We start from the raw sequence: 16,021 nt of genomic DNA, 5'->3' as shown, positions 1-16,021 counted from the left end.
CGCCCACTCTCCATGGTGATTTTCTAGAAGAGGTTAACATTGGCAAGAAAACCACTCAAGCCTGAAGGCAAGAGGCCTCTCCCAGTAGCAGCCTGGGCTGGGTGGGCAAACTGGGCTGCCCCCAGTGGGCCTCTGCAGACCAGAGACAGAGTCACAGTCAGGGGCCAGGGAGCCACAGCAGGGCAGGTACTTACTTTGCTAAGGTACTCCCTCATCACCTGGATGAAGTAGGGCATGGCCAGATCCACCAAGTTGTGTCTCCAGGCCAGCTCCAGGACCACATCTGGAGGAAGCAGGTCATAGCAGGTGAAGAGAGAGGCTGCAAAGCACTCCTGCTTGCCCTCCTCCAGGAACCACTGCAGCAATTTCTCAGCCAGCTCAGCATCCCTCGATTCTGCAGCATGCTGCATGGCGTCCTGTAACCAAGGCAGATGCACGGCTCAGCTGCCCTGCCATCTGCCACCAGAGACGCTTTCTGGGCTGGCAGGACACTGGACCAGTGCCAAGCTCCATGAAGGCCCTCCCTTCACTTGAAGAGGGTTGCCTGTGCCTCAGCTGCCCTCTAGTCGAGGAAGTACCACCTCCAGGAGGGCCGAGGAAGGCCTTGAGCGTGGTCCTGGAAGCTTGCCTTCACAGAACGGCTGAACTGCCCAGAGAGAGGTGGCACACACGGTGCACATGCCCTGGGAAACAGGCTCCAGCCTCAGAGCCTGACAGCATGCCGAGGGAGTGGTGACAGCGTCAGCAGGGCCTGCTGGGAAAGCCAGAATCACTGTGCTTGGGCCAACAGCCAGTTCTATCCTTTCAGACTCAACATGGAGCAGCTACAAGGGACATGGTTAGTGCTCAAGAAATAGCATTTTGCCATTTTTACCTAATATAAAAGTCCCTTAAAAATCCCTAATCACTTTTTTTCATATTTGTAAATTTCTTAGACTAAAACATAATTTAAAAAATCATATCCACCCAGTGAGTAGTCATCAGTAAATTAGTGATTTTTATACCCATCCTCTATTTTCTTGCCACCAAGGTAAGAACTGAATATCTTAAGTCACCAAGATGTGTGTCAGCTGTGTCAGTCTCCACAACCACCCTTTGCATACTCAGCTGATAGGAGGCACAGTTGGTGTCAAAGACTATCTGGCTGCACACTAACTGTGATTGCTGTTACCCAGAGACAACTGTTGGCTGCTGCCGGGGTCAATGATCCTTGAGCCCACCTGGTCATCTCCGACATGAGGCTCTCAGGTTCCTCTGGAGACTGACACAAGAGCCAAAGCTCTGTATGCTAGCACATGGCACCCCCTTGACCCTCCTCCAGGAAGAATCCTTTCCCCCTGCTTGCTGTTCTGTTTGCAAGTTCCACTTCATACCCATTCTGTTTCTACAAAGGCACCAGGTCTCTCTCTCTCTTTTTTTCGTCAAAGTTAGTGGAGACTCAAGTGAAAGCTCTAGGATATTTTCAGGTCATGTCTTCCCAGTCCTCTGATGCTGATGCATTGCTCTCTGTTCTCCAGTCCATCTGGCCCTATTCCTGACTGGTTTGTATTCAAACCAGATTTGTACCCAAAAGTGGGCTCTTCCTTCCTTGCACAGGCCGTGGGGACCATCTCACAAACTCTCACAACTTCAACCGACATCACCAGGAAATGGACATTTCCAGAACCTGGCAGCTTCCTAGAGGACTCAGGTGAAGTGAGCCGCACGGGTGACCTCTCAGTCTGTGCCTTTTTCCCACAGCCTGGAACCAAGCTGGACTCCGGGATTCTCCCGCACCTCTCAAATTTCATTACCACACTGGCCATGTCACCAGAAGGGCAGTCTCCTTACCTCCTCCCAAACAACTGTTAGCTCCTGCCAGGGCCCCGCTCTGGCCCCCTGCCCTGCTGTTTCTGGCCTGTGATTTCACCTCTGCAGGCTTCTATTCTTCACTTGTGGGCATGAGGGGCCCACGCATCTCTTGCCTGTCAGTGCACCTGAGTGTGGGCCCCAGCTCTCACCTGCCCATGTCCTGACACCTTCCCTGTCATGCGGTTCCTTGGCAGTCCCAGTTACAGCCCCTCTGTTCAGCTGGCTTCCAAGGTGGAGTGCACACACCTTGAGGTGGTCGCCCCTGGCGGTTGACTGCCCATTGTGCTTTCATCCCACCTCTGCAATCTGGAAAGCATGCTTCTTGCTGCTCCACAACTGTCCCAGGAGCCAGTGGTGACCGCTTACTATCCCTGAGGTGGCATGCTGTGACTTCCCAAGATTTTCACCCAGAGTGGGCCTGCTACGAGGGCACTGCTGACACTTGTACATGTGTGTGTGGGGGGTGTGCAACGTGGGCTCTTTAGCATCACACTTGCTTCTACTTACTAGATGTAGCATTGTACCCTCAGGCGTGACAACTAAATGTCCAATGGAGGTCAAAGTCACCCCTGGCTGAGAACCCCTGTGTTTGTAAGTATGCCAAGCACTTTCTGCCTTTGGCTTTGTCTTCCTGGCACTCGCCGTGCTGAGTGGCACTGCTGGCGGAAGGAGAATGGGTGCCTCTCTGGATGTGCTCACAGCACTGCTTGCTCATTGCCTGCCTGTTTGTGAGGAGCCTGTGCATCCAAGACCCTGGCGTGTACTACTGTCAGAACAAGGCAGCTGTGACGCACCCTGGCCAGGTACAGCTTCCTTTCCATATGTCAGAACTCTGCTGCTGCCTTCCAGGGCCAGCACCTGAAACCCTGACATGTGGTCCCAGAGCTTCTGCAACATTTCCTCTTAGCTCCCTCTACAGGGGCCCTGTCAGCATCCTAGAGAGGACCACAAACACTGTCACTGTAGGTGAGATGTCCTATAAGTCTCAAACTAGAGGTGACAACTTGGGGAGAAGCTCACGTGCTGTGATGTCAAGGGTCTTTGGCTTTAGCCCATATGCTGTGAGAGAAAGGTGCCTGTGCTGGGCAGAGGGTGGCAGCTGTCAAGTATCCGGAGAAGGTACTCAGGAGTGTTGAGGACAGCTCTGGGAGTCACACCCTCAAGTCAAGCTCACAGCTTGTGGAGTGGCTTCCAGGGGCTCCTGGCACATGGAAATCGGTTTAGCCATACAGCATATTACACAAGGGCCCTCTTGTGCAACTGCACTTTACCCCACTGGGGAGACACCAGGCAGTGATGGCAATGCCTTCCGGGCCTGGGATCTTTCCAGCAGCCCACTCTGACCAGCAGATGCCTGCCTGGACCCAGATCTGGACCCAAGGGTGGTGCCAAGCCACCATTAAACGGCAGAAAGAAGTACTTTGAAAATGACTTTAACTTAGGTGTTTTTAATTCCACAATCTCGATAGAAAGCAAATTTGGAGCAAAATGAATGCTGCCACACTGTGTTTAGGGAGAGTGAAACTCACAAATAACTGCTGGGAAAAGAATCGACATATGAGAGCACATTTTTCGATCCAAATAATTTTTGAGCACTGTAAGTTAATGACAGACAATGATCCTCTAGATTGCTCCTCTCACCTCGTGTTCTAAAAATGCTGCCCCCTTAACTTCATCTTCTCTATCCCCACCATGAGGCCCCCCCCACCCCCGCCAAGCATCAGGAAGCACACAGGGGTGGGCAGGGCACTGGGACTGACCTTGTAGAGACGGTCCTTCTTGCAGAGCTCCATGCTCTGGGCCCACCGGTTGTTGCCCTTGTACAGATAAGCGGCAATGCGCCTGAACTCGATCAGCTGGTGCTTTTCCAACTGTTGTGCCAGGGCGATGTTGTCAAAGTTGTCATAGGCGTCAATAGATGCTCTCAAACCCTAGGAGGACATGGCCTTTCCGTGGGTGAGGGCCATGGTGGAGCAAGCACTGGGCATTACTCAGTGGCAGTTGCTGCCACCTCAGCCTCAAAAAGGCCTCTATGTACCTGCAGTGCTCCTTGGGGCCCACACCCTTTCCTGTGCAATGGCAACCTGCTGAGGACACACTGGCAGGTGCAGAGAGGGACTCTAGTTCCTGAGCACCCAAGGCCAGTGTCATGGTCCCTGGAGCACAGGAGGAACTGCCACCTTCTGAAAGGGGTCTTTCCCCCACACCCACCTGATAATCCTCCTCTTCTGTCAGCAGGTGGTTGAGCGCCTCATTCACACTCCTGTTGTTGTGGCTCTGGACTGACCGAAGGTAAGGCTTCACCAAGGGCAACTGGCCAGCCTGACATTGGGAGAAGGGTCAGAGCACTCACACGAGTCTTCAGGGGACTGCTGGGCTGGGAGCCCAATGACACACTGATGGGCTGTACATACAGCCCAGCCCCAGCTCTCCTTCTGGACACATAGAACTGACCAGCCCTATGTGCTATCATGCAGAAAGGGCCACCTGGGTTACTCAGCAGACACCAATTTCATCTATGAACATTTTAGCTGGAATGCAAAGGTGTATCTGAAACTTGTATCAGTTTGATATACTTAATCTTTAAATTATCCACGGATCAATGTCAAAAATGGTTTATTAAGGTACTACTGTTCAGATGACCGTGACCCAATACACGCTTCTCTGAACCTGGGGTTCTGGCTGACTTACTTTTGAAAAGAAGTCGACAGTCCGGGTGTGGTCTAGCCGGGGTGCCAGCAGGAGCAGCAGGTCGTTGATGAGCAGAGGTTTGTAATCCAAATAGAACTGCAAGGCTCTGTAGTAGAGCTCCACGTTGGCAACCTGCAGGTGGATGGGGCAGAGGTGGGGTCAGCCATGCCATTCATGGCCCCATCGCTGCCTCAGATACAGCATATTTACTGCACTTCTTTCTGGTCGTGACAATCCCTTAGAAGATTGTGCAGCCCTCCCAATGTACCCCTCTGTGACATTCTTCTCCTCAGCACTTGCCACCTGATGCCCTAAGAAGAGGCAGGCCTTTGTTTACTGCCTCACCTTGGCACCCACCCTGTATCTGAACCGGCCGATGTTCAGCCAGTACCTGCTGAGTGAATGAATGAGGGATAAGAAGCCAGAATATATCCAAGAACCATAATGTGGATTTTGGTTCCCCAGCCCTCCTCAGGAGGTTCAGGTTGAGCTGTGAGCAATGCGTCCTATCACAGCCCCAGTGCCTCAGACTGGGCGGCCCGGCCAGGAGAGGAGGGCTGAGCGCTCTGGGCGGACCCTGTGCTCCTCCCTGGGAAGGCTGTTCTCCAGGCAGCTGACTGCAGGACCTGGCATTCTGCGGAGAGCAAGGCGGTTCCTGCCCTCTAGAAGGACGTGTGTGGAGGCCCAGGGGTGCACACAGGGCATGAGATACTAGAGGTATACTGGGTGGAGGGATGGGCATCGCGGGAGCCCTCTAGCCACACTGGGTTCAGGTGAGCTGGCAGCAATGTTAGGCGCAGGGATGTCTGCAGATCAAAAAGTGGAAGAAGAGGCTGTCCATAGCCCCGGTTGTCACTGATACTCTCGCTGGTCCCTGACAGCCTTACCCTCCTCTTCACTCTGACTTGGGCATGCCCCCTTAGTCCAGAGCACTCACTGTCACCACAGTTTTTAACCTAGTGAGCTGCAGCGTCCCTAGTGCCTGCCCCATGGATGCAGGGGAGAATGGTGACCCTCTCTGGCACGCTCGCATCAGAGTTCTGGAACCAGTTGTGCTTCCAGGTCAGCCCTTTCCAGGCTAGACCAAGCAGAAGGGGCTGTCAGGATGTAGGGCAGGGTTGAGGGGCTCAAGTTCACCTTCGGTGGTAAGTTGCCTCCTCTAAGCCCCACTAGCAAGTCCCTGTTAGCAACACTTGTAGGCTGATTGTGGGGCGAGAGAGGATCATGTGAAAGGACAGGCCCATCTTACTGCGGCTCTCCCTGGGTGTGTCCTGTGTCCTTGGAGAGGCTCTGCCCCTCTGCAGGCAGAGGTGATGGTGGTCAAAGGGGTTCCCTCCTTGAGGCGCATGGGACAACCTGCTTTCCCTGCCTTTTAAACAAGTCCACGTGGCCTTCGCTAAAGTATGGCCAGAGTACCCCGTATCCCTCCAGATGGACAGCTTAACAGAGCACAACTTGCCATGCATGCTTCCCTTTGCAGTGATGAGGCTGGACAAGAGCCAGCCCAGCCACTCTGGGTGGGCGGGTCCATGGACATGTGTTGGGCTGAGCTGCTGATGTAGAGGCACCTGGTGCCCTAATAATGTAGCGGTTTCATGACCCTCTAGAGTAACAGCTGCTCCTGTCAGGGTACTAGTGATTACGAGGTGTCCTCCTCTAGAGCAATGCACCAAGATGCGAGCACCAGCAAGGCCACAGCCACCGCTATGCCCATGGTGCACATGTTACACACCTTATCTTCATGAAGCCTTGGACCTGGGACAGGGTACCTGTTTCGCAGAAGAGAAAACTGAGGCTCAGAGATTCTGTCATGAGCTCAAGGGTGACCAGCCAGAATGTTCTGACACCTGAAAAGTATCATAACACCTATTATATGCAGATCATCATTGATCATTTGGCAGGCAGGAAACATTATGTCCACTTCATGGAAGGGGCAACTGAGGTTCACAGTGATGACACCAGCCCAAAGTCACAGAGAGAACAAATGGCTGAGCTGGGATACAACTCTGATCTGTATCATCAAGGCCCGTGCTCAGCCCTCCACCGGCCAGCCCAGAGACGGGGATTCCAAACACCACTTCTCATGTGCCCAGAGTGTGGGCAATGTCCCCAGCTAGTGTTCTCTACCTCGCCTCTTCTCCACGTAGAAGCTGACAGGAGCCTGTCTCCCACATGGCAGGGAGGCAGAGGCATCAGTGTGTCACACCAAGAATAGGACTCAGCTGTCAGCTGCACGAACACTGCTCTCTCACACGACATGGTCTCATCTGTGTGTCATTGGACCTAAGACTCCACGCCGACCTCCACCTCTCCTCAGTAATTTGCTGATCCTGACTGCCATCAAGGTAGACTGCATGCAGCTTAGGAGATGCATCACCTGCCTGGACAACTACGCCATCCAGATACCTCTAAGAAATAAAAAGCACTGCCACCTCACCCCAACCATGGTATATCATCAGCTTTAAATGCATCCTGAAATCAGAGGAACTAAATGTAAAAAAGACGACTAGAATTGATCAGGTATGGGTTTTCTAGCATGTTTTTCACCTGTGCTGGGGTACAAGAATGTGTGATCTGCCTACCCTTCTACCAGCAACCAGAAGACCCCACTCAGGGCAGGAGGTCCTTTCAGATGGCCAGACTTCACACGCGACCATGCCGATTAGCATAGACACGCATGACCTTGGGGCTGACTGTTCCTTCTAACAGCTCCTAGAGAAGGTGGATGCTGAGACCTGGCTGGGAACTCCCGACACCCAGGCCTGCCCTCAGCAGCCATAGGTGGAACAGAAGGCAAACGAGTCCCTGACCCAGAGGAGAGGAGCCCATGGCCCACTCTGGGAGCAGTGGGACGAACATGCAGTCAGAACTCTCCCTTCACTGGTAGATAGCAAATGGGAGAGACCTGAGGGCACATTATTTGCTCAAGGCCACTGGGACAAAATGAGGACACTCAAAGCAAAAAGCCTGAAGACTGAAGATAGGGAGCTTCATCCCTTACCACCTAATGTGTGTGCACAGAGCTCACAGAGAAGGAGAAGTCCAGAGGCCAAAAGAACAAACTAGCAGAGGCCTGTGTGATGCTTGCACCCAGGCCTGACACCTTCCAATAGTTTTTTGGTGGCTGGTTTTAGCCAACCTAGGCTATAGGAAGGTGGCCATGGCTGGGCAGGGTGGGCACTCAGGGGCAGACCTGGGCTCATGCCTCTACCTGGTGGGCATTTACTGCCCCTTTGTCAGGTGCCTGCACTTCTCTGGGGCTGGCAGTTTTTGGGGAAGAGATATGAAGGAAAAAATTGCCAGGTGGTGAAAAATGAAAAAAAATATAGCAGGAAATAGTGATAGACCGGGTTTGCGGCTCGGAGTCCTGAGTTGACACAGTAGAAGGAAGAGCAAACAGCAAGGTCCAGCTGCAAAGGGCTCCACATGGGAGCATGGTAGGGAGTGTGTGGCCCTGGGAGGCTGGAGTGGCAGGCAGGGCAGAAGGAGCAGGAGGGGCTGCAGTGGCACACTGACTCCCCCTGCCCTCTCGGCCTAGCTGTGAGGTCCTAGGCCAGTCAATACCTTTCCCAAGTGTCAGTGCCCTTTGTGCAGACAGAATCACCACCTCCTGTGCAGAGGTGCAAACATGCACTGGGGCGGCACACTGAAACAGGCCTGGCAGAAGCTGGCAGGAGCCGGTGTTCAGGTGCTCTTACCTTGGCAATGATGTCCTTGAACTGCCCTTCTCTCCAGGCATCAGTAGGGTGACTGATCATGGTGAGGACAGCATTGTCGTACTCCTCATACTTGTCATAGAGAAACACCAGCTCTGCCCAGAGGTGTGCCTGCTCTGCAGCTCTCAGCACCTGGTGGGACGGCCGTGGCCGAGGGTCGGGCTGGTGCCATGCGTGCATGTGGCAGTCAGAACCTCCAGGGGAGCTAGATTACCTTTGGGATGTTGACACGAGACCAGAAGAGCTCCAGGTGCTCTGGCATTTTCTGGGGCTTGAACTTGGAGTAGAGGATGGCCAGCTCTGTGAACATGCCCATGTGGGCCCGCTCCAGGCCCAGGGCTGCTTCCAGCAGAGAGATCAGCTCCTTGAAGTAGCCCCGATCCTGACAGACCAATAGCCATGCTTGGGGTCAGGGTAAATGCCCCTGGCTGCAGCCTCCCTATGGCAGAGCCATTCCCAAGGGAGGGAAGGTATACGACGGCTGCAACCCTTATGTCCAGCCTCAACTCTCTCTTGGTCATGTACCTTGTTCCTGGGTGCCCATTACTCTGGCAAGTCATGTCTCTGGAGTTCCTTCCTACTTTACTTCAACTCATGTGGGAGGCCAGGCTCCATCTGTGGCCTCTTCTTTATTCACTTCAGATAACTGCAGTCAGTCTTTACGCGCCCTCTCTATGCTAATGACTCCCATTTTATTTCTTGATGGGTTTCATCAGTGAACACCGGACCTTATTCTCTCCTGCCAACTTGGCAGCTCTACGTGAACATTCAACTGGCAACTCAAACTTAGTATGTTCAAAACTAAATTCCTGTCCTTTTCTCTGCACAGGCCCTACCTTCAGTCTTCCCATGTTCACTGATAACTCTCTATTTCCAGTTCAAACTAAAAATAAATGGAGTTATCTCTGACTTTTCTCTCACACCCCATACCCAATCCACTAGCACATCAAGTTCGTGGTATATTCAAAACATACCTAATCTCTTCTCATCCCCCCCATCACCACCACCCTAGCTGCTCTCCCAGCCTACACCTGCCCCTCCTTCTGCCCACCCCTGAAGAGTCTGTTCTCAGCATGCAAGCCAGAAAGGTCTCCTTGCCCTTCAGATCCTGTGCCCTATCTTGAGGACAGCCTGAGTCATTCATGATGGCCTCTGCTGCACCCCACCCCCCACTCCACTGAGGGCCCTTCTTGAACACTGGACTCATTCTGGTGGCTGACCATTTCCTCAAACAACTCCACAACCAGGCCCCACAATTTCTCTGGGTCTCTGCTCAACGTCACCCTCTCAGTTAATGTCACCTTCACAGTTCCTTTATGAAACTCCACCCAGACACTCCTGGCCTCCAAACCTGCTCCATTTCCCCTGTAACTCATCACCTTCAAGCATTATGTTTGTTGCCTTTCAAGCTTGTGAAATGTAAATTCAACTGAATAAGGGGTTTTTCTGTTTTGTTCACTGATAACCATTATCTGGTGCCCAGCACATAGTAGGTGATCAAACATTTGCTGAACAAATGAAGTATTCTATTGTCAGCCTTTAGACTGCTTTATTACTTTCCCTGTTTATTTTATTCTCAAGCTTCTGTGGAACAAAAAAGCATGTATCATGAAAAGTCATCAAGCCTAGCTGGACATTTTAGATCTCAGTGGTATGCACTTCCACAGGCTCACAGGCCTCCTGAGCCCTGTGACTAAGTTCCCTCAGTGAGGGAGGCAGAGGCTCAAGTTCAATGGGAATAGTAACTCTGTTGAGTTACTAAAGTCAAACCTTTAGTTTGTCCTGAGTGACCCCACGTGGTATGACCACACAGCTCCAGACTCCCATGGGTAGAGGACCAGGCCCTGAACATCCTGACGTGTGTCAAACACTCCACAGCAAAGCATAACTACAACGTCAATGTGGAGAGCCCCCACCCTTCCAAAGGTCTCCTGAGGTTCCCTCTCCTGGACCCTTGCATGTGCCTGTCTCTCCAGCACTCAATAATCAGACCCTCTGGGGACCTGGGGTTCATGGCTCTACTACATGACTGGCTCAATGTTCTTGGCAAGTTACCCAAGGGTTGTTTCCACGTGCACACCACTGACTGGGCTTCTGAAGGTCCAAGGACACAAGAAAAGGGAGAATATTTTTAAAAACACAAAATGAGGTCCAGCATATCTAACACACCAAACTGAGTTAACATACAGAGGAGTTTTCTAGCACATGAGAGGACTTTCCCACAGAGACAATGCTTCATCTTTGCTTTCACATGTAACACATACAAAGGGAAGGACTTCCCCTTTATTTTCAGTGTTTAGGTGTCACTTGTCATCTCCACTGCCAGCAGAGATGATCTCTGGCCAGAGATTAGTTACCTGGTAATAGTGTATCAGCTCCTCCAGCTCATCGGCGTGAATGACGATATGAAGACCACACAGTTGTGCCAGGTGGAACTCCTGCCCGTCCACGCAGGCAAAGCACACCTAGGAGAGAGAATACCAGAGAGCATGAGCGTCCCAAGATGAGGCACAGCACCATGACAGCGGCTACCAGGGATGCAACTGCAAATGCAGAAACACCGGCAAACAGGGCTTTTAAAGCTGGATTCTGAACAAGTAAATAACTAAGGTGAGCTGCATGAGACAGGGAGAAAAAATACTGACATTTCTAATCTGCAGGCCACAGGAGTGATTGACACCATGGAGATGAGAGTTCTACATTACTTCTAAGCCTTAAGATGTGGAGATCCATTTAGGTGACAGGAAAGTGATGCTGGAATTTCAGGTTTGCAGTTTGAAAAGGGTTTAACAAAGCTCAAGAATAACTGTCATGTTCATCTGAGTGCCGTTCGCACAGGAGAAGCTTGCTTTAATAATCATTTTTAAACCGGGCTTTTGTTTTAGGCACTGTATAATATGTACACTTAATAACAAGTGTTAAGAAGTAAACCCCCATGCTGAAAGATGCTTCTGCTCCAAAGAATGCAGGAGGGGCCTTTCAGGGCTGACCAGAAAGACACCCCCCGCCCACCCCAATTAGAACTAGCTTCTCGTGAAGTTTCCCTACCTCCCCATCTGCTACATATACCACATTTTTATGGTAGGTAAGGCACAACCCAGAGATTAGCTGTTTCCTCAAGACATGACCTTTGCCCCCTATTTCCTGTGTGATATATACACTAGCACCCACCAGATCTCTTTCACATATTCACACGCAATGGAATTATAATAAACATTCTACTTACATTATTTCTCACAGAATACTGGAACATCCTCTCCTGTAACTCTGTCCATTCATTTCAAACAGAGGGTAGAGGTGCGACATATACACTATTTAACCAAGGTCTTGATATTGGACATTTGATTTTAATCTTTTAGTAAACAATGCTTCAGAGATTCATTGAAGTTAAATCTCTTACACATCTCTACAAACTTTTCCACTCACAGATGACTCTGATATTTTCAGAGAGCGTCAAGACAACTTGCCCTACCAATTTACCACAAGAGATCAATGTCAATTGACACTGATTATGCTAATAAGGTGATGTGATTTTAAAAAATATTTCAAGGTATGATATTACTTATAATACTGATAATCCTATGCTATTAAGATGGCTTCTGGGAACTGAATGGTCCAACATGGGGTTCCCTGGTGTGGTAGGGTTAACTCAGAACACAGTCCCTCCGCATACTCAGAAGACTAATAGCAGCCCGGCCAGCGGCCAAGGAAGGCAGTACACAAAGAGCTTTTGGCAGTGCCTGCTCCCATGGACTTTATCCGCTTCTGGAACCAAGCAGCATATCTTGCTCCCATTCTCCTGAGATGGTGCCTGCTCCCCAATGAGAGAACCCCTCCCTCTGCTTGTGTGCATAAAAAACTGCTTGCTCTTGGTCAGCAGCAGCCTTTTCCTGCAGCTCTGACCAGCTGCTGCTAAAGCTTCTCTGCCCTGTGAGTAATAAACGGCATATCATACCCCTCTGGTCCTTCCCGGTGGCTTTTCTGGAATATCCCAGGTGCAGGTTCCTGGCCTGGAGCTCCTGCATTACACCTGGGGTCTTTGCTGCACCCACCAATGCCGAGATGAGGCAGGCATCCAGATGTGTCCTGTGTGGTACGGCGGTGTGGAGTACAGGAGGAAGGACAAGGAGGGAAGGCTTGGCAGATGTGCTCTCCTGGAGATCCCACACTTACCTCCTTCCACGTCTGTGTGCTGTTGGCCTTGCAGCTGCTGTCTACTGCTGCCTGATGCTCCCCGAGGTGGACCAGGGTAGAAGCCAGGCGGGCAAAGTTAGAAACACTGGTGTACAGCAGCTTGGCGGCCTCGTACATTCCATTCTCATAACAGCGGTCTCCAACCTATGAACAATTGGGGATCTCTGCTGAGACCTTGAACAGGAAGGTTTCCCCAAGCTGGTCTGAAGTTCCTAGGTATCAGGGGTATTTTCTGTTTGCAGAGGAGGTGAACGACCTTCTGACCGCAAAGGAGCCTGGGCCATCGCACAGATCCTAGAGGACGACATGCCTCCGGCCGCCGGACCTGCTCTCCACCAGCCTGCTCCTGCGTGTGTTCGCTGTCATCTCCTGCATCCCAGTCCCTTCCGCCCCACTTAATGCCTGCAGACTGGGAATCTCATGCCAGGGGTCACCCACTGGCCTTCTTTGTTGCCTTCAACAAATCTTCCTCATCCCCGGACAGCTTTAGCTTTCTTTAACTTCCTCTGCTAGGGGCCCTAGTGTTTCTCAAGACAACAGCCAGTCACCATCTGAGAACTGCCACCCGTGGAATCCTGGCACGAGAACCCTCTCTTGACTTGCCACCTCCCCTTTCTGGCTCACTTCCTTGAGCACCCTAACTCCTGGCCCACCACCCCCATGTGAGCCTGGCCTATGCTCCTCCCAGGTGGCCATCTGTGAGCCAGCTATGTGGCTCCACCCTCAGTCCCTCAGTTGTGCCTGCTTAGACTTGCTCGGCTAAACCCCAGTCTTCCTTAGAGCGGCCCTCTGCTGACTCACATGTGGGGCTGCAGAGCTAAACACAGACAGCTGAACCCCAAGTGCCAAATAATCTCTCTTGAACTTCATGATAATGACCCCAGAGGAGCTCACGGCACTGGTAATTCTACTCCTTTAGTCCAGGTACTCTCTCCTTGTCAACCATTTCCTATCTTCTCTCCTTGAATCTCCAACAGCTCTTCAAGTTGAGTACTTGGCTTCCCACCTTCGAGGAAACAGATACAACCAGACGAGCCCTTATACAAGTACTAAGGCTGTGCCTGCCCCCTCGCCCAGCCACCAAGGCCTAGTCTACTATTGTACATGACCCCAGCCCCATTCCCCCGTGCCAGGTCAGTATCCCAGCCAGCCCTGGCCAGTGATTTCACTCTCTGTACTAAATCACTCCTATGAGCTTAAGGAACCACTGTTCTTTTCTCTAGCTTCCAAACCAAACTAGACAACCCTCATTCTGATCTCAGCTCAGCATCAGCCACCACTCTTTTAGAGCGACATTTCCTTTAGAGCAACATTTCTCAGAAGTGTCATGTGTCTTAGAGCTGTTCCCATTCCCTCCTGTCCTCTCTGGAACTCGCTGCAATCAGGCTCTTGCAGAGTCCCCAGCAAGTCATCATGGCCAAGTCTCTAGCTTAAGATGTGCAGCATTTGGCTGACCCATCGTTTTCCCTGACAGATGTCTACTTGGTTCCCTGGACAACACCCCCTGCTTTTCTTCCACTTCCACTTCTCCCTGCACCTAAGCTTTGGGGTGTCTGGTCTCAGGCTTCAGCCCTGAACCCTGCAACTCCCACCTGTACACTGAAGGCTGCCACATTTATAGCTTTAGTCCAGAATTCTCCTTGGAAACCTGACCCTACTATATCCAGGTGGACAGACTCCTTGTGGATGAAGAGCAGAGGTCAAACTTGTCCTAATGTGAATTCTGACCTCCTCGCAGAATGGGCTGCACACATTGCCCCCCATATCGGTGAGCACAGGTCCATCTGTCTAGGACTAGCTGCACCCCAAAGCATGGAATCACCTTGCTTGCTCTTTTCATACGTACTCCGCCAGCAACCCTGGTAGCTCCAGACTCAACAGGAACTCTTTGCTACTCACCTGGACTATCTTATCCAAGGTGTTATCAACTCTTGCCAAGGTTACTAAATAGCCTCTTATCTGCTCTCATTGCTTCTGCTTCTGTCCTTCAGTCTGTTTTCAGCACAGCAGCCAGAGGGGTTCTGTTAATATCTAGATCAGATTATATCCCTCCTCTGCCCAGAGTCTTCGAATCTCACCCACAGTGGAAACCAGCATCCTGCCTAAAGCCCACAAGTCCCAACACATGGTGCCAGTAACCACCTCTCCCCACCATTCTCTCTTTGGCTTGAACTTTGAGCCCTCTGGAGTATGATCACTCTGCTTTGGCTGCCAGGGCTGCCTCTGCGTTGCTCCTGCAACCCACCCAAACGCTCTCTCCTTCCGGGGCTCTATACTGGCAGTCCTCTCTGCCCTCCGAGGGAGGCAGACTCAAGCACTCCCCTCCAGAGCACCTTCCCCACCACCTTGTCTAGAATGGCACTGACCACCTTCACATCCATCGCCTGCCCTCACTCTGCTGCACTTTTCTCCTTTACACTTACCATTTAACATACCATAGACTTCTTGAATGAATCTGAAGATCCATGAGAGTAGAAGTTTGACTACTATTGTTACTGCTGCTGGCATAAGGTACATGCTCAACAGAAGTTTACTCAATGCATAAACAAAGGAAATATTATATCGAAGGGTATGATCCCTTAAGACTCTTGTTACTGCCAATTTATAAGAATACAGAGAAAATGAGTTAAATGACATTGTGGAGATGCAGTTGGAAGAAGCCAGACTGTGGGAAACATACAAACAGGCAGTGGACTTGATCGGGCTGAAGTGTACTGACCCCATCTTGGAGGGCTATGGAAGGCGGGAAGGAAGCACACCTGGCTTGGCTTCAGTGTGCTCCCCGCCCAGGAGAAGAACAAGACAAGCTGTCTGCACTCCCCAGTCTGGCCAGTTTTGGGTGGGATTTAACTTCTGCATGACACGGGGCAGCACCTCTGACCACCATATTTGATGTATTAATGTATTATAAATTCAGAGGGAGACTTTGGGCAAGGTTTTGTTTTCTAACACTTTTATTACTTTTCTGATTATAAAGATAATCTTAAAAGTGTGGTCAGGTCACTCATTAAAAAATGAACTTGGCAAACAGACAAGTAAAAGGGAAATAACATAATATTGCTCAGTTTTATATTCATTGTCCCCATCTTAGGTATTTTTCTAGGCTTATATGTTCATCATATTGTACATGCAGGTTTTTACTCTGCTGAAACTTACTTTGAAAAGTTTTTCTATCACAAACAAATACTTGTAATGGCTGTATTATATTCCATCAATGGATGTTGTTTATTTCCTTTTGCTGGTCATTGGCTTTCAATTTTTATAAGTCATGCTACAATGATTAAATATTTCTATGTAAGCTATCTGGACCTTTTGTACTTTTTAGGATGTATTTTTACATCTAGACTGATGAGGCACATGATAAAGAATATAGTATCCCCCCCTTATCTATGGGAGATGCCTGAAACTGTAGATAGTACTGAAACCTATATGTTTTTCCTATACATACATACCTATGTTAAAGTTTAAATTATAAGTTAGGCATAGTAAGAGATTAATAATAATAATAAAATAGAACTATTATAACATACTGTAATAAATGTTATAGGAATGTGGTCTCTTTCTCAAAT

General features: G+C 50.5%; 1 protein-coding gene across 6 annotated transcripts in view; it reads right to left on the bottom strand.

The window, feature by feature from the left end:
• Positions 1-16,021, bottom strand: part of CLTCL1 (clathrin heavy chain like 1) — an 83,636-nt gene that overhangs the window by 3,233 nt on the left and 64,382 nt on the right. For 5 of the 6 annotated variants that reach the window (XM_039868355.1, XM_039868354.1, XM_039868353.1 and 2 more), the window contains 8 exons: positions 12,432-12,596; positions 10,616-10,723; positions 8,473-8,640; positions 8,241-8,390; positions 4,543-4,674; positions 4,063-4,173; positions 3,612-3,782; positions 195-416 (listed from right to left, as the gene is read on the bottom strand). In XM_039868355.1, the coding sequence (XP_039724289.1) occupies positions 195-416; positions 3,612-3,782; positions 4,063-4,173; positions 4,543-4,674; positions 8,241-8,390; positions 8,473-8,640; positions 10,616-10,723; positions 12,432-12,596 (1,227 nt within the window). Of the gene's footprint in view, positions 1-194; positions 417-3,611; positions 3,798-4,062; positions 4,174-4,542; positions 4,675-8,240; positions 8,391-8,472; positions 8,641-10,615; positions 10,724-12,431; positions 12,597-16,021 lie in introns of those variants that run through there. The other variant, XM_039868359.1, reaches the window with a different exon arrangement.

The sequence above is a fragment of the Pteropus medius genome, unplaced genomic scaffold (genome assembly GCF_902729225.1).
Source record: "Pteropus medius unplaced genomic scaffold, Ma_sr-lr_union100, whole genome shotgun sequence".
Taxonomy (NCBI): Eukaryota; Metazoa; Chordata; class Mammalia; order Chiroptera; family Pteropodidae; genus Pteropus; species Pteropus medius.
The sequence above is the reverse complement of the archived record's forward strand: the minus strand, read 5'-3'. Positions and strand labels throughout refer to the sequence as shown.